The sequence below is a fragment of the Haliaeetus albicilla genome, chromosome 1 (genome assembly GCF_947461875.1).
Source record: "Haliaeetus albicilla chromosome 1, bHalAlb1.1, whole genome shotgun sequence".
In the NCBI taxonomy this organism is placed as follows: Eukaryota; Metazoa; Chordata; class Aves; order Accipitriformes; family Accipitridae; genus Haliaeetus; species Haliaeetus albicilla.
The window spans coordinates 58,073,477-58,097,752 of record NC_091483.1 but is presented as its reverse complement, the minus strand read 5'-3'; the positions used below and the strand labels follow the sequence as shown (position 1 = coordinate 58,097,752).

The 24,276-nt window shown below is 36.3% G+C and overlaps 1 protein-coding gene across 9 annotated transcripts in view; it reads right to left on the bottom strand.

Moving 5' to 3' along the window:
• The window catches only part of ATP8A1 (ATPase phospholipid transporting 8A1), a 129,070-nt gene that overhangs the window by 55,014 nt on the left and 49,780 nt on the right, over window positions 1-24,276 (bottom strand). For all 9 annotated transcript variants that reach the window (XM_069790928.1, XM_069790937.1, XM_069790944.1 and 6 more), the window contains 9 exons: window positions 22,348-22,453; window positions 21,010-21,092; window positions 20,790-20,839; window positions 14,159-14,228; window positions 13,017-13,101; window positions 9,137-9,276; window positions 7,075-7,213; window positions 5,739-5,803; window positions 573-745 (listed from right to left, as the gene is read on the bottom strand). In XM_069790928.1, coding sequence (XP_069647029.1) covers window positions 573-745; window positions 5,739-5,803; window positions 7,075-7,213; window positions 9,137-9,276; window positions 13,017-13,101; window positions 14,159-14,228; window positions 20,790-20,839; window positions 21,010-21,092; window positions 22,348-22,453 — 911 coding nt within the window. The remainder of the gene's footprint in view (window positions 1-572; window positions 746-5,738; window positions 5,804-7,074; window positions 7,214-9,136; window positions 9,277-13,016; window positions 13,102-14,158; window positions 14,229-20,789; window positions 20,840-21,009; window positions 21,093-22,347; window positions 22,454-24,276) is intronic.

The window sequence follows — 24,276 nt, the reverse complement described above, 5'->3', positions numbered from 1 at the left end:
CTAATAGCTGATGTTTACAGTAAAGGATGAAAGGTCTGATTATATAAAAGAACCCCCCAAAAATCAGGAATAATAATAGTAAAAAAAGGTATTTCTATCAGCTTCAGGAAATAAAAATCACCCATAGTAGTACCTTTAACATTTTTATGCACTTCTTATGCAGTGTAATTCACAGCTTACAGGAAAGCAGAGATGTAAAATCTTGCCTGCAGAGGAAGCTCTACAAAAGAATCCAGATGTGCTAAAACCTGCAGTTAACTGTAGTATCAATTTAAGGTTAAGATCAGTGTCTCAATCTTGCTGAGACCACCCTTGACAGATAACAAATTATTTTTCTGGGTATATGCAATGTGAATGAGTTTGACAGGTACACTCTGCTGCAGACTGCTCTACAAAAATATTTTGTTTGAATGGCTGTATTTCATAACTTCCGCGACTAAAGTTGTTTTTTTTTTTTTTTTATTTCATGGTTGGACAACATGGACATGTGTATTTTCTCTGAAATAAAAGAATTTTCTTAGTTTTTATATCTCAATAAAAATACTGTAGAGAAAGAATAACGTAAACCTTACCTGCAACAAATAACAGCTTTACATGACAAAGCCAAATCCAGAAAATACTGCCTCACTCCAAATGTCAAAGCATACTTCAGAGATTTACCATCAATGATGAGAGCAAAATCATTTTCCTTCCTTAAAGCATCACCAAGAGTACTGCAATGATGGCTAAGCGTCTCTCTTGTTCCCTGTTACACAGAAAAATTGTGTCCATTATTTTTAATTCCTACTATTCTTAAGTCCAATTTTTTTTTTTATTTCAGTGTGAACAGAAACACTGGCATTTAGTTTTTTGAGGCAATTACCTTTTGATTATGCTATCAAATAGACAGTATAAAATGAAAAAAAGTATTTGCAACAGCTGTACTATTAGAAAACTCAGTAGAAACAGTGTGTAGGATTGGTCTTGCACTCTGCCAAAAAAAAAGATATTATTAAATAAAAGTTTCCTGTATACCTATGCAAAAGAAGATTCACACATATATAGATACCAGAAGAAACAATTTCTGTTCACTGTTATATAAAATGGTCCTAAATGTTTAGAAGAAAGTAAAAAACAGAGAGAATTTATATTATAAGTACATGCATTATAACTGATAATTCTAGCTATTACATTAGATATATATTTTAAGATAAGGCTGCATCGACTACATATAAGGGATCATATTTTGTATTTTCCAGTTGCTGAAGACGGTTTGAATCATACCTACACAAGTCACTATTCTGTGATCCAGTACTGAGAACTTCAAATTATATTCAGTAGACAATACATTAATCTGTACTTATGCAGCAGGGCTTCATTGCCTGCTTTGGGAAGGTCACTAAATATCTTGTTAGTTAACAGTACAACTCTACCATAGACTGTCAAAAAGAAAAAAAAATTTGCTTGTTGCATTTCTTTCTTTTTGAATGGCCTTCATAGAGCTACAACATACTCTGCTGTTGTTTCCTGCTTGACAGCCCAGAAGAAAGAAGCATTTTAGAGTAGAAAGGAAGACGAAGACAAAATTTCTGCTTATAAAATATCGGATTTGGAAACCAGTAACATCCTATGACCACAATGTTCCTATATTTTTCTACAAGTTTAGCAACCAAATAATCGTGCTACTTTAGTGATGTCAGGCATATGTAAATAAAATTTGGTGTAACCACCTAAAAATCAAACACTGAGAAGTAATTACAAGTCTCAAAACCCTCTGAAATGAAATTAAAGATACTGCTTTGCCTTTCCCACGCAACTTGCTCCTCCAAGTTCCACACACTGTTGTGCGTGGTTTTTGCCTACTTTGCTTCCACTGGCCTTCTAAAGATTAATTGATTTATGCAAAAGAAGATTAGGCTGTTGGGGAATTCTGCACCTCTGGTTTCCTGGCTCTCCCCCCATAGAAACTGCAAGGGAAATGAAGTGCCACTGTTTAAAATCACATGTTAGAAAGGCTTTAAAATGACAATAACTTCTGTAACTATTTTCCAGACTGTCTTCTCTGATTAAGAAACATTGCAATGTAAAGAAAGAATCAATTTTTCTCATCTCCATGGACTATTTAGCTTCTGACTAAATTAAGCAATGCAAGAGCCTGAAAATTCATACTCCTATCACCTACTGTTTCTTCTCATACATGCAGTATAAACTCTTCTGCTTAAATTGACCTTAATTTTTTATCACAAACAGACATGCCATCAGGTAGCTCCAGGCATGCTACGTATTCAAACAAAAAAACCCCCAAGACAATACAAAACACCTACCCCAACTATAAAACTGCCATATTTAAAATTCCTTTGTAGGCTTACATGTAGTTCTATGCCAAAATCCAATGCCTTCAATTAAAAGCAGTATCAAAACGTCCCTTATTCACTTCTACACCATTTCCATTAAATATTTCTCAGTGAAATTGAATGGTAATCAAACTATTTTCTAGTTTCAGTTTAAGTTCACACTTAAAAGAACAAGGCGATGTTATGATTTCTGTCTATGAGTAACAGCACTACGCTGAAATTTAGCAGACCATTAGGTTAATACGAAAGCAAAATAAAATCCAGTGTTCTTTTATACAACTGTAAGAACTTACTAACAAAACCACATTTTGTTTGTGAAGCTAAGCAGGCATTAATGGGAGTGCAGCCTCAAAACAAATAATGTTGCAAAAATAGAGATGTCTAAATGCTTCCTGGAAGTCTTTCCACTTCTATACCTGCCAATGCGAGTTGGGGAGGGGGTGGGGTGGGGGGTGTTTGGGATGTTTTTCTTTTAATTCCATAAATAAAAGTATTGGTTCATACAAAAGAGGATGTCGTATTTCAGCATATTCTTTGTAAACTCAGTTCACAGAGCTGGGATACAGTCTAAACAAACATGTATTTTTTCACTCTAACTTCCTCTGTCTTGCATGCTAAGGTCATAATAATGACCAAATTGAGGAAGTATTTGTTTTGTTAAATCTTTTTTACATGTCTTAGGGATAGGGTACTCTGCCTGTCCCTAAAAGGATTAGAGTTGAGAGAACTCCTTTTTAGAAGAAGCCGCTGGTATGCAACAGATACTGTACTATTATTTTAACAGCAAGGGCAAGAAGCATTCACCTACCACCACTCTTTTCAGTACTGCAAAGAGTATGCAGACCAAGAGAAGCCAACCTTCCTAACTCCTGTGAACATACCAACATTTTTACATAGCCAAGAAGAGCCAAAGAGGAGAGGACTGCCACAGAGCAACTCTTCTCAAAGATCCTAAATACACAGGTCCCACTACACTGGGATCTTTGTCTTCAAGGTTTCATGGCTGCTCAGTCCCTCCTGTGCTGAGGGAACCGAGCTGTCCAGCAGCCCTCAGGGGAGCACAGTTCTCCTGCAAGGCAAGGGACACAGTCCCAGTACAAGAGATGGACCTACGCTGCTCAAAAGCCAAAGTTTGAGCCATATTCCTTAAGAGACAATATTCCAACTAAGTATTACGGCCTCTTGCCAGCTGTTGTTCGTATGCAGAAAGGAAGGAGGAATTGCATCCAGCCTTGCAGCTGCACTGACTCAAGGTTCTGCAATCACAGCAGTTCATCGCTCTCTCAGTTTCCTGAGACCCACTCCACACCTCCATCAGAATTTTCAAGGCCATGTTTGACTGAACCAGTTGCACTAAAAATGGAGACTGACATCTGATTCCAACCACACCAGCAAGCAAAAGGTAGGACACAAGGTATACATTAATCGAACAGTGAAACATGCACCATCAAATAAGGCAGAAAACTTAATGGAGTCTCTTGTTAAAATATTGGCATAGAGGTAGTTTATTATTATTTTTTGAACTGCTTCTTGCCCTCAAACTATCTGATTGCCACATTTATCTGCTCCTCAAAAAACAGAGTCTATATTATCACCACAGACAGATTTGTAAGTGACCAGTTTGCATATGCAATTTCAGCTGCCATACGATACCTGCATCCCCATGTACTCTGAACATACTTTCTGCATGTACGGAAAGGATCTCTCAATCTCTACACAATGTAGACACTTCAGTTTGAAATATGGAGTATGGTGCAGTTATCATATCAGATACTATCTTCTATTCTTAAACTATACTTAAATAACGTTCTTTTTTAAATGTATTGCTTAATATTTATTCAACTTTTTAACCATCACACTAGAAGTGGTTAATGTACAATGCTTGTTTAATGAGTTTTTATTGGACTCCTTTTAGTAGTTAAATAAAGCTACCTCACTTTATTTCATTACATATGAAAAAGTAGTCAATCTTTTGCACTTCAAATCTATTAAGCACTGCTGTAGTTCTGAAATCCAGCAGTCTGTGTAAATAACCTAAATATAGGACAGAAGTTCTTACTTGTGTTGGTTAATTTTTACTCAGAGATTGGTTGAGGAGTGAAAAACTCAAAAGCAAAGTTAAGGGCTTGAACCAAAAACCTTCCCTGTTTTCCCAATAAACAACTATCACAATCGTTCAAAAGCTATCCAGCTAGAAGAAGAGAAAATTGGTTCTCTTCATTAATATCACAGGCTATCTGCATCAAAAGTTGCTTACTGTATCAACAGACTCTGGTTCCAGACATTAATCAACAGCTTCTGCCTATCCAGCGTTTGGGATTTTATTTTAAATTTTATCAGCAAAAATAAGTTGCTTAAAACAATTTATATTTGAAATATAGTTATCATGATTAAATCCATGCTAATGTTGAAAATGCGTTATTCTAAATGGGTCAAAACATTTAAATAAGTACTTATTTAAAAAAAAAGTACTACATGTTTTAATTAATATTGTAGCCTACTCCTACATGCTACCACGGAACCCTTCAGTTAAGGCACTCCTGCTGATTCTCATACTTTCTTTTCACTTTCTCTCCCCCAGTCCTATCTTGAGCAACCTGACCACAACACAGAGTAAGGTAAACTTCATTCCAGGGTTTCCTCCTGAAGCCTTCTGGACAGTGAGTTTTCCCACTGAGGAAATTCTTCCACTTCTAAGTTCACTTAAGGCTCCCTTAGAGGGTGGTAAAAGGATTTAAGTTCTTTCCCCTCATGAGATTTTTCACTTAATGTTGCATTCCTACCTTATCTGAAGAATCTCTTCTCTACAAAGCACTGTATACTTGCAAGTTGGCAGTTTTAACCCTTACTTGTACTTCAACATCTGATTACAATTTCAGCTGTTTAACCACACAGTAACAATTAATTTTTGGCAGATACTAAGTATTCTGTAAGAAACAGCATTAGAAAGGAACTTGGGATTAGTTTGTTTGGGCACTGCTAGGTGCTACTAGAAGCATGTGAAGCTCCTGGCTTTGTGCCTGCATGGATGGAGTCATTTCACTACATGGAATTTGTTTGCTCATCATTCTGAAGTTCATTTGTGTAGTAGCTACACTGTGGTTTTGGAAACTGTAGACTAAGTTTCTAGTTATTCAGTAACATTTTGTTACAAAGACCATATGGTCTTCCAAGTATGCAATACTAAAATTAACTAGAGAAGATTATCAAAACAAACAAGAAAGCAACCCCCAAAACAAACAGACACTTCCCCCCCCAAGCCATAGTTTTAGCAGAATTTTCTGTGTTTGTCCAGATAAATAGATGCTCCAAGTTATTTTTCAGGCCACCTCCACAATGATGTCTGGATATTTTAAGCAGTAAAATAATGTTTCATTAACTGAAAACTTTGCAGATTTTACTTACATCAAGAGAGCCTTCATTTATAACAATTAGTCCCATGTTCTTTCGCAAAAGTTTACAGGAGTGACCTGTCAAAAATATTTTTGTTTTCAAAAATTTGTTCCACAAAATCCATTATAATATAAACAAAGCATTTTTTTTTCCTGTAAGAGAACTACAGGCAGAATTAAAAATAAGATTTCCCCAGCTGAAATCAATGGTAAAAAAAAATTAATACTGTATTCCATAAAAATTAGACATACAGGTACTGAGTCAGAACAGTCAGAATTTTCCTTGCTGCAACTTGCAAATGTTGCGCCTTATTCAGAAAGGTGCTCAGCAGAAGGACAAGAAACATCTTTACAGGGAGTTACAGAAAACAGCAAACAGATCTCCCTTAGCCTTGCAAATTTTTGGAATGCAACTTGCGTTTTATACAAAATTTGCATATATACATGTTCCCATTCTTTTCTTTATTCTTTGACGCTTTAAACAGAATGTATGCTGTGTGCTAATGATGCAGGCTGCTTAGACAAATGATCACCATTCTTAATAAAGTGAAAATACTGGTATTATGTGTATTGCCTCAAACCTGAAAGTATTAATGAAAATAACCTTAGATCAACTCCATCATGTGTATACAAAAAGTTCTTTAAGATTAAAAATACTAATATTAATCAAAAGGATCCATATGACCAAAATAATGCTTTATTTCGGGCACATATCTAGGCTACTGCAAAAGTGCTCACATGCAAAGAATATTAAATCTTAAATGTAGCTTTCATGTATTACTATTTAAAAATACAGATTTTTTGTTGTTAAAATTAGTTAATTCATGATTCTTTTTTTCTTCTTTATTATAAAAGGAAAAGAATAAAAGGAAACCTCTGATTGATGGTAAAGTTTATAGTACTTTAATGCACAATATATATTGTTTGCTTTAGTTAAGATTATGGTCCCTACCAGCTTTCTTGGAAAGAAGGAAAAATACAGAAGGGAGACTAAGAATACTTATATTTTCTTAATATTATTCGCTCTCACTGTCAAAACCCAAACAATGTATTCTTTTAAATTCATTTTAGATACTACAAGAAAGCACAAATGCCTATTTTTTTCCTCCTCTCTATGATAACATGAGTTTTTCTTGCTGTTACTGTTTTAAGGGAGGAAGAATCCACCATTGCCCACTCTCCCCTTACCAATGACTGAAAAATAAGTTAACATTTAAATTCTGGAATGCCATATAATAATATTTTCTTTTTTACAAGATACCTTTCTGTTCTGAAAGCAATTTTAGTCTAGCAACTTCTATCATTTCTAAATCTGTAAAAAAGCCATCAAATAAATGCAAATGTAATACCAATGTTAATGGCAGTCTCTTGTTTGTCCCCAGTAAGTATCCAAATTTTTATGTCTGCTTTCATGAGCGTCTCTATGGTTTCAGGCACTTTGTCTTGTAGTTTATCTTCAATTGCTGTTGCTCCAAGCAGCTGAAGATTCTGTGAACATAAAATATTCAGTATATGCAGTTTTTTTGGTTTAAATTCAGTTTTAACCTTTCCATTTCTTTTGTTAAACTTTCCATATTTGCAACAAGATTAATGCTCTCTAAATTCATTAATCAGATTTGGTATCAACTAATAAAGATCTTCCAGTTTATTCCTATGAGCTTTAAGTTAAATACCTACATGGCTTGACAAACTGCGCACTGTAACCACTCAAATTATTCACGTGCTCAATAGCTTGTTCAGCAACAGCTACCTTTTCCTGAGGGGCACCTCTCTGATTTGAAGACTTAAGGAGTGCTATTATTACGTCTTCTCTCACTTGTAATGATTTCTCTTCACCTTGTAAAAAAAACACCTGTCAATTCATCTTAATCTTAAAACTATAATCTTGACTATGTTTGGTTTTAACTTCCCATGCAGCAAATCTATATAGTTTTTGTGAACACAGCCATTTTTATACGTCATATTTCTGTACCTTTAAAACTAGCTAAAACCCTGTTAATGACACCATTATGAACCTAATAGCATGCAATCCTGCTTGCAGCATGGCCTGCATACTACATGCTGAGAAAGTGCTTGTGCAGCTAATACAAAAATTTGTAATGGTAGCAGGGTTGCCATGACCTTAACAAAGTTACATGGTTTTAAGACTGTCTTGCGCATGTCTGGATAAACTGCTCATCTACGTAAACTGAAGTCCCACAAGTGACTGAAGCCATATACCCTCACTCTTCTTTTTCATGAATTAAACACTGCAGTTTTTTGAGGCTCTGAATTTTAAGCAGTTTCATCAATGTAATCTCTCTTATCCTTTCCAAGAAAAAATAAACTAAACCTCCCCCCCCCAAAGTCAAGTATGAAAACTTAAAGCAACATTGGTCTCATGGACTCCTTTTGCTTATACATTTAAGAGCCACATGAGCCTTTTTTGTTGAGGCAGTGAAGTCTAACTGCACGCTTGGCTACTCCAGCAGCAGTGTTGCCAGAAACTCAAGGGAAAGTGAGGGAAAATTACGGCTCCACTCTTGCGAGGCATCTGGGTATTACCTCCCTTTCTGGGCCTTCAGTACAAGAGAGGTTGACAAAGTGGAGCAAGTGCAGTGGAGGGACACAAAAATAGCTTGGGGTCCGAAGCACACTATATTAAGTGTACCTGAAGAAGCAGGATGAGTTTAACATGGGGAAAAAAATAAGGCTAAGGGAGGGATTCCACAGCTGCCTTCTGCTAACCGGAGGGCTTGCAGAGAAGCCATCTTCCTCCAAGATGTGCACGTGGAAAGGGCAAGAGGCAACAGTCACATTCTGCAGCAATAGAAATTTTAATTCAGAAAAAGCAGAAAGAGAATAGTTGAGCACTAAAAAAAAAAATTGCCTACTGCAGCTGGGAGAACTCCCTCCTTACAGATACTCAGAACTTCATCAAAGTGCTGGGCTAGCAAAATTAGCCCTGCTTTGAGCAGGGATTTGTGTTTAGATGACCTCCAGAAGTCCCTTCCAACCTTAACTACTCTACGGTTCTATGATCATTATACAATGAAGCAGAAGTTGTTTGCCTGTTATTACACTTTTTTACACAATAAAGCAACTCTGAGAAAAAGCTTTCCAGTAGTTCAACTCAAAATCAACACCTTCTGGCAAGGCAGCTACTTGCTGCAAAAACTTTGTCAAATTAATCTTTCCTTCATTTTGACCATCTAAATTGCAAGGACTATATGACACAGCTGTCAGTATATTGCTAGATTTTTTTTCTGTCTAAGCATTATTCCTTAATAATGATTCAGATTTCATGGTATAGAAAGTAAGGACATAAATTAAAAAAAACCACTCTCCTTGCCCTCTTGCCTTGCCCTGTGCCCCAAACTCTCCCCTGCCCCCAACCCAATCAAAAACCCCAAACAAGAAAGCTACACGTACTTTTTCAATTAGTTCATAGCTCTCCTCAAGTTTGAGTGCTCTGTTTTGTATAGCTGTAGAAGCACGGTGATAGACATCTAACCACTCTTGATAATCACTTTCTGAAACCTCAGCCACAGCAAAACACAGAGTTCTTAAGCCTAAAGAGAAAGCAGGTAGTAAGTATGATTCAGTATTTGTTAGTCCCTTACTTGATATGCCTGCAATGAGTAACTACTAAAAGCTGAATTTATTCTGTATTTTACATATGCTTATACCTGATTTTCAGCTTACTGCTACAGGTCTTGAAGAACTTTTAAAAATATATATAAAGTAAAAAACATGATACAAATAGAAATGTATTCAATAGAGTAACTGTTTCAAGGTAGCTGAATGTAATACAGGTGATGTATTTCAGGGGAAAAAAAAAAGAAATTTTACACAGGATTTGACTTACCTTAAACTGTAAACAAAACATGAAGCAATCCCAAATTACACTTGCTGAACAGGTACATACATTAGATTTTTAGTAACATTAAAGCTATAAGATTCAATTATATTTCTGAACAAAAATTTTAAACTTAGATGTTGCTATGCTGGAAAGTAATAAAGTTAAAATATATCAGCATAATGTTACAACTACCCTTTGCTTCACCCCTCCTCAATATCCTTAGGAAATTCTCAGTTGAAGTTTGAAATTTACCACCTAGAAGCCAACTTTGAATCCGCTCAGATTTATTTTTCCCATCTCACAGATTCTTTCAGCTTTCCAAATTCTTCAAATAAAATCTTTGTGTACAGGCAACATTTGGAGATTTTACTTAATCTTTGAGCAAGTTATACGTAACAGATTTTTTTCCTTCAGCAGAAATCTGAATTCAGGACTACAGAGAGAATTTGAGACTACAAGATTATAAGAAATATCTAATTTTTGACAACACATTTACATTCAATTTAAGTAGCTAGGTGTTAATGTTCTAACAGTTAATTTTCCCATATTATCAGATTCTTAGATTTCTAGAACATGAAGTGGACATAACTCTTTATATACTAAGAAGAGCACTGCTCTAGCCAAATGATGTCTTATGAAGCCACAATTTGCAGGCAGGTAGATTTAGGTGGCGGATAGACAGGACTAATGTAGTTAGTGCCTTTGGTATTTGCCCACTCTGCTCTAGGACATGAACAGCACCATAACCAGGGATGGCTAAATGCAATCTTCATCTGTTCACAGGTTTCTGTTGTGTACAGCTCAGCACCAGCAGCAGTTTTGAAATGATCAAGAGCCTGGGCATGAAATCATACATATGTGTCTTAGATGTAATACAGCAATTTAGTATCTTCAGGATGAAAACCATGTGTAATCCTGATTATCTTGACAACTGAATAGCATTAGGAACACAGCGTCTCACCATCTAGACCTAGAGAATAAACTTAAGGTTGACAAATCAACTGATTTTTTTTTTTCTTTGCATAATAAGGATACACTAGCAAGGTCCAAAGCAATGAATATGAGGCCAAGGGGAGGAAAGGAATTTATGACTGACTAATAGTGATACTATTTCCACAATTCTTTCAAAATATTTTATGCAGATGATAAAATGAAGAAAAGAAATCAGTGTGTATGGAATATCAGCAAACAAGTTTTTCAAGGCATTTGCTTTTTCTTTCTAAATCAGAGACTAATTATTTTTTCTATTTTTCATTTTAAAAAGATTCTTTTCATTGTGATTTAAAAGAATCTTCCAAATGAAAAGTGGAAGACAAAGTATCATTAAGTCTGCTTCTTAACAGACTGGAACAACAACACAGGAAAATTACACACTTTTTCTATTTATCCAAGCAGGCATTAACACTCAAACTTAATAAATGCTTAAATATAAATGCCAACCATGCTAACCACTTCATTTTTGAACAACACACCAAGAGCATGCAGCAAATGCCAAGGACATACTGTATTGCCACATGAAAGGATACTTATGAGAAACTTTGCAATGTCATCGGCTGCAATTTAAATCTGATGCAAAAATAAATACTGATTTCTTTAATCGATTCCAGAGAGAGAGACGTACTTAATTTTTGTTTTTAAAGATTGAATTTAATGCTTTTGAAAGGTTAGCAATTCACTCTTCTGAACAGTAAATCTTTTCATCTGTTGAAAAGGGTACAAAAAGTACTTGAACAAACTTCTTAACACTAATACATATGTACAGTGGTTTTAAAGATGGGTGGAATTTTTCACTTTTTATGTTGATTCATTTGGTCCAACCTGACTGCTAAGGAAAAAATGGTATCAGTTGTACCACTGATTTAATGAGAACAGTAATTAAGAACTGTATTGAAATTTTCGTATCAATTCACACAGGATAGCAAATATTGATCTATTTTTACCTCTTCTGTAACCAAATATATAGCCTTATGATCCAAACTAACTTCACATCTAAGTAACTTTTCCTTGACTGATCCTGGTTAGGTCTTTGTAAATCCCCAAACTGGCCAACCAGCTCATACACCCTCTGAGCTCATCAATCTAGGAGTATCTGAGGCTTCGTGTTGTACCATCAGTCAAGTTTGTTTGGTTTTACTTCTGCTTTTGAGTTTATTGTATTATTTATTATAACTTTGATACTCTAAGATTATTTAAGGGTAACCAAACATTTCCTGCAGGGATCTTGCTACAGAAAACTAACAAGAAACAGATCTGTGCCTTGCTTCTGCTGTCACTGACACAATCAAGAGACTGAAGGTGCTGACTACAACACTAATCAAAACACTAAATTCCATTATAAACCAAAAGAGAAAAAATTAGAGAAGTCATATGAGTAGCAGACAGAAGAAGGATCTTTCCTGATACAAGAAGATTTGGCCAGACATCAGTTACCAAAAGGTAAGGATTGTATTTTAGAAAGAAAATATTTTATTAAAGTTTGCTTTCCAGTGTAAGCTTATTTCTTAAGACACATTAAAGATAATTTTAATGTTCTAGTAACAGTGTATTAGAAAAAATGAAGAGGTAAAAAAATTGCAGTTCAGATTCTCATAACTATTGTAATTCTGCTTCCAACTACTCTCTTCCAACTCATTGATAAATTAAAACACTACGATACTTCACAGTACAACTCTATAATCCTTTACTAAGATACCAGAAAGGGGGCATGGCATGGAAGATCTAGGAACTGTGCTAGAAGAACTTACATGAAAACAGAAACCTTTCTACAGTCTGCTTTGTGGCTCACGTCTGTACTGTGGAATCCACTGTTATTAAATAACTAATTGGCTGTTTGCATCAGTCATCTTAATTTTACAGTCTTTTAAATTTTACTTACTATTCCTACTTCATGAACCCTCATGAAGGGGTTCCCCACCTTCAGCAACTACTTTGTAAGACTGATTGTTAATACAGCAGAGATACCAAAACACACCATACAGAAAGCTAGCGATGGCAATTCCCCTTATTGTGACTGGTGACAGAAATAATATGGCATAAAGCTACCTTAAAAGGGCTACAGTAATCATTTCCAAGCATCTTCACTTTGTCTACTTCTTCCTGTGTGCTATCCCTACAGCATTCATTGTGTGTGGGACATGAAAGCAATCATGGGAAATGAGATCTTCAGAGAAATAAATGCAATGTGTTTGCTTACTGGAAAAATATATTCTGTTTTGAAGAGTCCACTGTGTACTGTGTGGTGGGGTTTTTTTGTTTTGTTTTCTTTTTTAAGCATGAACTTATTACTGACACTTCTCAGGAAGAGGAAGATCTTTTTTAGGAGGCATTAGTAAAACATAATTTTCAGACTTAATGTGAATAAAACATTACAGCAATATACAATTGCAGAATTGAAAAGTTGAGCAGTAACTGAATTTCATATTTAGTTTTATATTGAATAATATCACCCACCTTCTGTAGCAAACTGCTCTAGATGTTTTAATGTGATTTCTTTGTATTTTGAACTTTCAGCAAGACGGTCATAAATTACAGTGTCCTACAAAACAAATAAAATGAACTCAGAAGAATTTAATAGAAAAATGAGGATTTTTTTGTGTAGACAATATAAATCATGTAGGAAAATGGCAGAAAAATATGCAGCACTGTATTAATTTACTTCAGCATCAAAAGTGATTAGAAGTAGTTTTATTTCAGAGGAAAGAAAAAAGGACACTCCAAATCCTCAGATTCTCTAAATTTAAAAATTCTGCTATGATGCAGTTTTTCTCTACCACATTTTTTGCTGTTATTTCCCTTCATTTTGAAAAGTGCTGCATCTTCCTTTGGTTTGCCATGTGAATTCTTTTGATCTCCAAAAATGCTGTCTTTCGCTAATATTAAGCCCACAAGGTAAAATCAGTGTTTCATAACTGCCATTCTCAGGTTTTTGTAGCCAGTTTGATACACAGAATATTGACAACAGCTTCTTCTCTCCACTTGAGAAGACACAGAATGGATATTTATATTCAATCAACTTCATTTTCTTAAACCATTCGGGAAGGACTTGCATCCCTCTCTCCTTCAAACTTGCCTTAAGATACAGAACAAGAACTAAGGAGCAACTCTGCCATTCCCAGATATACTATGATTAAGATGTCTTCCCATAGATCTTGTTTTCACGAAAATTTAATTCTGGCGTAACATCAATGGTAGGTTAAAATTCCCATCCAGTCACTTATGCTAGATTACTATTTCTACCTAGTGGTTCATGCTCAGCTACTCCAGCAAGTAACTAATAGATTAAACCATATATTCATCCATTTTCTTGGGAGTACAGAAGGAAGCAATTAATATGAAGCATAAAGGTTTTAGTCCAGTACAAAGAATAGGATGAACAGGTCTGTCATGCCATCATAGGCAGTTAGTAAAGACACACATTAACTAGTTCATCACATGAAACAGCTACATAGTAAAATGATGTAAATTGAAAAAGGCATCAACATTCTTTCCTCCACATTTTCCATGTTTCGACTGCAGTTATAACAACCTTTTGCTTTCATATTTATATTGGTAGCACATGTTCTTTGATACAGTGAAAACAGAATAAAACTCACAGCTCCTTTGCAGTAGAGTCTTAACTTTCCTGATGGCGTGCGAACTATCACTGACATTCTCTTCCTAGAGCTGAAAAAGAAATAAATGCCCTATATAAATATCTACCAACATTTTACCTAAGAATATCAATATATATCTTGCATAAGACAAAGGAAAAGAAATAAGGGCTATCTATTCTGAATTACGTTCTCAGGTGACTGGGGTGGAAAAAACAGTTTTACTATTTAATAATTAGAGTGAATGCTGCTTTTCTGTGCATACTTCTGGAGGCCTTTTTCCCTGTAAAAACAAACTTGAGAATCTTCACCTTCATCTGAATACTGTCTACTGATCACAAAAAAGCATCTTAAAGCACAAAGCACTTGTGACCAATATCATAAAGAGGTAGTGCACCACACACCATTTCAGCTTTTTCTTCCCAGCCAAACAGTCTCTCGTACACTGTACTGTAATCCTATTACTGTCATCCCAGAGTTTCATTTATCACACAAAGTTTTAAGTGTGCTAAGAATTGCAAAGGGTCTCACCTCATTTTAACTACTCTGGCTCTCAGTCATTAATGAGATCTAAGTATTTTTAGTTTTTGTCCTCACTACTGCAGTAGGAATTGGAGGAAAGCATGAAGACTGTCATGCTTTCTGTCTTCCCTTTGAGGTCCTCCAACAAGCATACTTTAGATTCAAGATCATGTCCAGTCAAAATGTGTATTTATACCATAATTCTTTCAAACGTCAACTTTTTAAATAAATCCACAGAAACTATTCAGGGAACAAAACATGCTTCTCACACAACAGTTCACAGTAAAATACACAAAAGAGATGGAAGTAAATGGTCCTTTTACAGTTTTGGTTCCTGTTGGAACTGGATCCCATTTATACATCATCAAATAACATTATTGTATGAATGGTTCCTGAAGTTCAGACTGACATGGAAAACATCCTGTAAGTGGAATGTATGGAGATAGATGGAGGAAAGAATTTTGTAATTACTGATAAAGTCAGTGACTGAATACTATCTTCATGAAAATATTTTCCCGTTCCACCTGTGTGTGCACTTTGCTTCAAGTACAGACATCTGAACAGCAATATTAAATTACATTTTTACTGTGAATATTGCACAAGAGAGCATAAAAAGACATTAACTTCCACAACCCTTCCTCCATTTCATCTCTAATCCAAAAAAACTCATATAAGCAGAATTCCAAAAACCCTTAGACTTTGTCCAGTTGGGGATCTGCTTAGACAACAGTGGAGAAATTCAGATATAAACTGCAGTTAAGTTGCCTAAAATAAAAGCAAGTCTCAGACCCACTTTGATCCCAGCAAGATTATCTAACCTACTGTACTTAAATTTATCACGCTTGCCTGAATGTTCAGTTAAGGAACTGTGGAGGAATTACATAATTTAGGGTTTGTATAAACAATAATTTGATATATATGCCCTTGACAGGTAAAAACTCAGGAGTTTTGTACTTGTCTTCCAGTACCTGAAGACTGCAATACTCAAGTTCTGCATACAGCTGCCTATCCATCTACTGAAGATATATCAGAGAATAACCATTGTTTTCCTGTAGCATTCTGAAACTTTAGCTATGAAGACAGATATTGAATCTTGACTGACATACATTTTCTTAGTAAAACTTCAATAAAGCTCATGAACAGGACTTACTGTCAAGGACTTCTAACTTTTTATGAGCCTTTTCATTGCAGGGAGAGTTTTATTTACTTTTCCTGGTGAAATACAGAAAACCACAAAATTGCACTACTACAAGTAAGTGTCAGTGTGAGACCATTTTCTTTGTTTTGTTTTCTTCACCATAGAGGTGATGTGAGCAGCCATAAAGGCGACCCAGTTATAAGGGGAAAAATACTGAACAGAAGTAGTCTGCTGAAATATTGACAGAGGAAGTGCCTGCCAGCCTGGGAACTGCTAGCCTGTGAACTAGGCCTGGGAACCAGAAACATCCTTGAGAAGTGCAGCCAGCATCTCTGAAGTACAGATGGGTACCTAGAAACTGGAGACATCCTGAGATATCATCAATAAGCGCAAAATAAGGAACTGTAACTGCAACCTATTGTCTGGTAAGGTGAAAAAGTCTGGAAAAGGGAGAAAACATCCTGCAAAAGTAGGAATTGGCAACTGCTATTGGTTGTTCTAGCTGAAAGAACAGGAAAACAGTTTGGAAAAATAAAAATTGGTCTGAGAGAAAAGAAAACACCATCAGCTATTGACTGTCTCAGGTGAAAAACAGAAATTAGCAGCATCTATTGTCTGCTCCAGGTGGTGGTGTCCTACACCCCCTTATGTCTCTGCCATATAAAAATGACTTGCTTTTACCCAAAATGGAGCCTCTACCTCTAAGAGCCATCCCTGCATGAATTCTTCTCTCTGATCTCCTGGACAAGTTATTGGACCATCACCAGGAACACCTGGCTGACTCCGGACTCTCACTCGTTGAAGTGAGACTTTGTCCATCATTGACTTTGAGGCCCCACTCCTGGGAGCTGTTTGATGAGCACTGTACCAGTACTATTTTGAATAGTATTTATGTGTGTGTACGCACGCACATACAGGTAACTGATCGTAAGTGTATTTCTTCACTAGTGATAATTTAGTAGCAACTTGTAGTATATGGAAATATATACTTGCTGCTACTATTAAAATATAAGTCTACTTTATTACTCATGAGTATACTTGCTTTACTAATCATAATTTGTAATAATCTGTAATAAAGAAATTTAGAAAATAAAGTCTCTGTGTCCTTGTGTGCTATGGAATCCTGCAAACCCACTGTCATTATCTCTATACACCCACAGGCTGGGTAAACCTTTGGGTTGTGATGAGGAGGCAGAATAGCTAGTAATTCCCATGGAGTTGCCATGGGATTACAGATGGATAGAATACTTAATACTTCACTCAGAATACAAAATACTTTCCTCAGTCCCAAGATTTGCCACTTCCAGAAGTAGCTCTTGATGGGCCCATTACTTTAAAATCTGTCTCAGGCTTAAGATGAAAATTTCTTCAGAGTGTAAGCACACAAGCACAGAAAACAAGCACTGCTACAGAGGTTTGGGTACATCCTCTGTCAGCCACTCGTTCTTTTTCTATGTATAGAAGTTATGAGTCTTCCATCACAAAACAGGATCAGTATATTCTGGACCTCTTTGAATGATGGAGAGGAGATAAGGTCTCAAATCTCTAGAGGTAGGCCTTCTGTCTGCCCAGTATAACAGCCAAGGTAACATGGATTATTCATAAAACTGATCAGACACAGCAGCACTAGTTGAACTATTGCTGTATTTCAGGTAAATACACCGGCATTCTAAATCAAAAATACATTTTAGACAAGAAGCTTTACTATGTAACTATCTGTCCTGGTTTCAGCTGGGATAGAGTTAATTTTTCTTCCTAGTAGCTGGTATAGTGTTATGTTTTGGGTTCAGTATGAGAAGAATGTTGATAACACACTGATGTTTTCAGTTGTTGCTCAGTAGCGTTTAGACTAAGTCAAGGATTTTTCAGCTTCTCGTGCCCAGCCAGCAAGAAGGCTGGAGGGGCACAAGAAGTCGGGAGGGGACACAGCCAGGGCAGCTGACCCAAACTGGCCAAAGCGGTATTCCATACCATGTGACATCATGCCCAGTATATAAACTGGGGGGAGTTGGCCTGGGGGTATTGCTGCTTGGGAACTAACTGGGCATCAGTTGGCGAGTGGTAAGCAATTGCATTGTGCATCACTTGTTTTGTATATTCCAATCCTTTTATTAGTATTGGTGTTTTATTATTATTAGCATTATTATTATTTTCTTTCTTTCTGTCCTATTACACTGTCTTTATCTCAACTCACAAGTTTTACTCTTTTTTAATTTCTCCCCCCCACCACTGCATGGTGCTTAGTTGCTGGCTGGGGTTAAACCATGATAATATCACAGACAGTTTCTGCTAAACTGTGGAGGTATGCCCCAGGGATACAGATGAAAATCAGTCATTAAATCAATAGATGGTACATACTTCAGATATTGAGATATTATTACTATGTCTATACTCAATACTTGCCAGTGAAATTAATTCTGGTGCTAAAAATTCAATTAATTCCTCTAAGAAAGCAATTAGATACAAGTCAAAACCTCATTCAGTAGCACTGTTAGTAATAACACGTTGATGTGCAATTTGTGCCCTGATAGCAGACATTCCTTATGCTTACTGAAACAAGGAATCACATGCTCAAAATCTTTGCAGCTGGCCCAGGTGAGAAGACAGTGTATGTAGTCAGCGCAGGGATGACAGTAAGCGTAAAACATTCTATGCTTCTGGATCCTTAACTGACATAGTGCTCCCAAGAGACAGCTGTGGTTTTTCTATTTGTTACAGTTCCAGACGACAGAATACAAGAAGGGGCACAATGCCACACAATTCCTTCCCTGACAGTATGGCGAGCCCTGAACAGCAGAGGGTCTGAACAACTCCCCAATTCCTTGAGCTTAAGGTACCACAGCAGTTGTGGCATCTGACCAGAATATCTACTGGAGGCAACCTAAACTCAGCACGAGTTCTCAAGACACTGTTTGCTCCACAGAGATTAGCACTATGTTTTAGGAATACTTGTCAGCTGGTTAAGGATTATCAGTTGCTTTCAGTATGCTCACCTGCCAGTTAGACTGAGAGCTACTTCCTTGCTATGAATAAAGTGTAATTAGCACATTTTATAAGTCTACTACTTCTCTTTTCACAGGCACAGCTATGGTCACTGTAAGAAGAGAATACCATAAAAGACAACTCTACCAAGCATTCCTACAAGCCTTACTTCCATAACATACTTCTCTGAAACAATCCTAGCAAATGTTGATACTATTGCACTCTACTTGCAGAATAGTCTTATCTGGCTTGTACTGGAAGGTGGCAAGGAATTAGTGTGCATTTTTCCTGGGAAAAAGTTGGAACACCTGGTAACTCTTCACTCAATAGTTTAATCACTACAGATTACTTCTCTGAAGGTACATGCTCCTACCCATACAGATGGTGTTATGTTTTGGAGCCAAAATTTCTCTTGCTGTGGAACAAGGGTGACCTCTAGTGCTTCCAACAAGTCAGTTCCAAGCAAAGCTAAAGACTACAGAATAAGAACAAAACCAGCTCTAAAACTGAATGCTTAATAAAGTTGGGTGATTGGTATCCACCAATCCTCTAAAGATTAAGATTTAAAAGCAATTCTCCTCTCACCATAGAATATCACTGTTTAAATTACAATTTTAGACTGACACAGAAGTTTAAAAAGATTTATGAAATCAAGACAAAGATCAAAACCAGAAACAACATAGGAATCCTTCACTGCTGCTCCATGAATGCAGTATAAACTTTCACGGATGTCAAACTAACAATGCACTTTGTGCTACACGCTTGCTAACTTTCCAGAACAGAAAGTGAACGAAGTGCCTACAGAGAAATGAAACCATGGCATAAATCCTAAAAATTTCAAGTATGCCCTCTACAATATAGAAAAACAACATTAACTGCAAGCAGTCATTAAAAGACATTCAAAACTATAAAAATTACTCTGTTGCCTTATTCTTTTTTCACTGTGGTGATCCTTCTTTATGTTTCGCATTATTATTCCTATTATCATAACTATAGGCAACTACTCTCATTTCATCCAACCTGTACATCCTCAGCCTGTCTCTCCAGTGTTGCCTTGGATCTTTATTTTTTGATCTTTTTGCTTCTTTAGCTGAGCTCAAGGGACACATAATAGGACAGGAAGGAAAACAATGACCAGTTTCCGCAGGCACAATTACAAGTAATCATACAAAAAAAAAAAAAAAAAAAAAAAGCAGCTTCCTCTACATACAAATTCGTTCCCCATCCTATGCCAAAGTAAGCAATGGGCCTACACAAACACTTAGAACACAAATGGCATACATGGATACAATTTAAACAGATCTACATAACAAGGGAAACTGCATCCAGATTTCTTATGGGTACCTTTATAATTCCAACAGCTTTGACAGAAAATTTTTACTGAAAGCAAAGTATGTGATAAACTCAGTTTCCAAGAAAAATAACTGGCCAATGGTCTAGTGATGCTGCTCAGAAGAGAACAGGTTTCAGTCTCAAGTATTTAAACAAATCACAATTATGCAAGTATATTTAAGGTCAAATGCAAATTTTCATTCTATCAGTCAAGCCAAACACAAGTTATGTATAACACTTATTTGAATCTTCCCCCCCAAATATCAAATTTTTAGTAAATCACATGGTGTCAGGGCTTTCAGAAATACATTTAAAAGTTCAAGTACTTTCCTATAATGTCTTTTCACATATTTTTTTAAAGTCTTGAGACAAAGGTTTTTTTTAATCTTTGCGCTAAAGCAAAAGTGAAAACTATTAGCCAAAAAGGAGACAACAGGAAAAAATATATGCCTCTGAAAATGTTTTACAATAAATCAGAAGTGTGATCTTAATCATGTACACTGTTTTGCCAATGGTATGATCACATATTACAGAGATAAAAGCCACACAACCTGCATACTTTGCCTGTACAAATATAAAAAATGCCAACATTTTTACCCATAAGAGAAACTCATAAAGTATTTTCACAAAAATACACTAAGTGCACAACATGCTGTTTACCTGGTAAATTCCAGGACATTTAACAGTTCATATCTTTCTTCCTGTCCCAACTGAAGAATAGGAGAAAAAAAAAAAGTGAGAATTAATGCAAAAAACTCAACCGAAAGAACCAAACCCAAACAACATCTCAATAGATATGTACCACGATGCACTTATTCTGAAATTATTTAATACAGCAAGAGTAAATACAGCAATATGAACGTTACTCCAATGTACTTACAGACTCTATGATTACTGAGTCAGGTGTCCTTCCCGTGAATACAAAACGAAGATGCCTGGCTGCTCTGACCAATGCTCCTTCATCTGCAACAAGTCAATTAGTTATTTTGCAGATATACCAGAAAACTGTTAGTTTACCCCATGACTTAATGGACACAGTCCAAGCTTTTCTACTTTTGGCTTCCTTTTTCCTTTATAGATTTTTAAGATTAGATGTGGTGCTGGAAAGAACTCTTTGTTTCTCCTGTTAAAACTGATGAAATGAGTTTACGGCTCAGAGAAAATAAGCCCCCAAAGGAACACACCTCTCAGCTCACTATCGAGAGCATCCTTTTCAAAGCACCTAGGCAAGCACCTTCCTCAGTGGGGCACTGGACAAAGTACATTTCGTTTTGTATAAGTTCTGTTTTAGAAGAGAAGAGTGGTAAGCGATTGCTGTAAATAACAAATAACTTCAATGTCTACATTCAGGAAACATTTCAAGCAGCAACCCAGTCTCCCATAGGCATCAGTTCTCTCCAAATGGCTCAGGATGTCAGAACAGAATTTGCTTGCAATGCCCAGTAAAACATTGCCCTGACCCATTAGCTTTATTGATGGCCCTACCTCTGCCCTTGTCTTCCAACTGTTAAAGGACAGAATTTAGAAGAATAGCCACCTGGGAGCTGGGGCAGACAGGGAAGGCGAAGGCTGGAGACTCTCTGCACTTCCTGTCATTTCTCCCATCATAACTTCTTACAATACATTAGCTCAGCAGAGCTGTGCATATTTTAATCATTTTGCCTTGCTTCATCATTTCCTGAATTCAAAAATTGTCTGTGAACCACAGTAGGCTTGAAGCCGACTTTTTGCACTATAATCTTTTCTCACTCTCTAGTAGCACTTATCACAACTTTTATCCTATTAAAAACATTTCTTTTTCATTTTGGATTACAAATGCATTCTTTGTTCTAAATCAATACCATGGTTATCAAGTACAGAATAGGTTCACAAGCAAGGACATCAATTTGTCTCCTGGTTTGATTTCTATTTGCGTTTGAGCAGTTCCCTTCAGACTTCCACAGCAATCTGACAACACCTTAGGAGTGCTGTACGGTTAATCACCCTTCACCCTTATAATCCATAGGACATCCATATAAATTTTCTAAAGCAAATTAGAAAAGTCTAGATCCTTTTTTGACAAAACTGATTTTAGCTGACACCAATTCTTTTTTTGAGGGATATGTTTTCTTTTTTAATTTTGGAAGATACTTCAAAAACCAATAAACTTTGAATAAAACTTGCTTGTTGAGTTGATAGAACACTTTACTATACGTTCACTCAATTATCTGAGTCTCACCTGGAGATGCTGCTTGATATATAATTTTATCACCTTCTCTTTCTGGAACTGCTGTATGACACACTGCCATCATTGTCAAAAACTCACATATTATAGGTGCAGTTGGCTTAAAAAAAAAAAAAGGTCAGAGCGTGATTAATCATTTAAGCAATAACTAACTGAAATGTAATCATAGATATGGACAAATAACAGTCAAGAAAAAAAATTAATTAAAGATTTTTCCTCTCTTCTTTAAAAACTGTCCTGGTTTCAGCTGGGATAGAGCTGTCTTCCTAGTAGCTGGTACAGTGCTATGTTTTGAGTTCAGTATGAGAAGAATGTTGATAACACTGATGTTTTCAGTTGTTGCTCAGTAGTGTTTAGATTAAGTCAAGGATTTTTCAGCTTCTCATGCCCAGCCAGCGAGAAAGCTGGAGGGGCACAAGAAACTGGGAGGGGACACAGCCAGGGCAGCTGACCCAAACTGGCCAAAGGGGTATTCCATACCATGTGATGTCATGGCCAGTATAGAAACTGGAAGGAGTTGGCCTGGGGGGTGGATCGCTGCTCAGGAATTAACTGGGTGTCAATTGGCGAGTGGTGAGCAATTGCACTGTGCATCATTTGTACATTCCAATCCTTTTATTATTGCTGTTGTCATTTCATTAGTGTTATAATTATTAGTTTCTTTTCTGTTCTATTAAACCATTCTCATCTCAACCTGCGAGTTTTACTTCTTTTCCCAATTTTCTCCCCCATCCCACTGGGTGGGGGGGGAGTGAGTGTGCAGCTGCGTGGTGCTTAGTTGCTGGCTGGGGTTAAACCATGACAAAAACTATCAACAACTAAACAAAACAGGCATTATCTGCACGCTAATCTCAGCATGCAGAATAACTTCTTGCTGCTTTACTTCGATACTGGCTGTATAGATAGAATTTAGTGGCCTTTTTCTATCATAACAATCAAAAGGAGATAACTAGAAACATAGAATAATTCAAATAAGCATTTCACAGGGAAGGTAAATCTGAATGCTGTATTGAAAGAATTTTACATTATTCACTGAAGTCTCTTTGGATGTTGTTTTTTTAATAAAAATATTCCCTTTTACATTACTTTTGTCTAATACTATATTTGACAACACTTTTTAAGAACATTCAGAAAGATGAAGCAACTGAACCCGAAAATCATGTGGAAAATGCTGCAAGGTCAGGTAGACAGCTTTTAAAGGAAGACATTTAGATGAATGTCTCAGGCACTTCAGAGTCCACAAAGCTGAAACAATTTTAAATGATTTAGCCAAAAGAGGGGAAAAGAGTGTATATAAGCAAAATAGTTGATTGTTTTTGATGAATACAGCTAAAAACCTTATTACTACAGCTGAAATTTGCAAAATGAATGAACTGACTCCTGAATAGTTATTCAAAAGAAACCCCAGCATTCCCCCTAAGTTCAAAGCAGCTGCCACCTCAACTGAGTTTTTTTTGTAGCATATTTATAATATTTCAGACTAGTAGCAGACTAAGAATGTGAACAATAAAGATAACATTACAATGACTCTATAAAATACAATAAGCTCTGAAAGCCTAACTTAATTCCACAGCGCAGAAACACTAATGGGAGCAGGTTCCTGTCCTCTTCCACTGAGGGCCCCCAGATCATCTAAGATGTATCGAGAAGGCTGAATTACAGATTCTTTTCCAAAGCACTTCAGAACACATTTAACATACAATGATGAAAGCTCTCTTTGAATGTGTTCCTGAATTTTTACTTTAAGATGTATACAAATGCAATTTTATAGCTTGTATGCTCGTATTATATATACTTAATACTACATATCTACCAGAAAACTTTCAAGATTCAACCACCTGCATACCAAGGATTCTCTAGACGAGAGCAGTAACAGGACAATGCCTCTTCCAAGCATTCTACATTACTAGCACTGAAAATGGC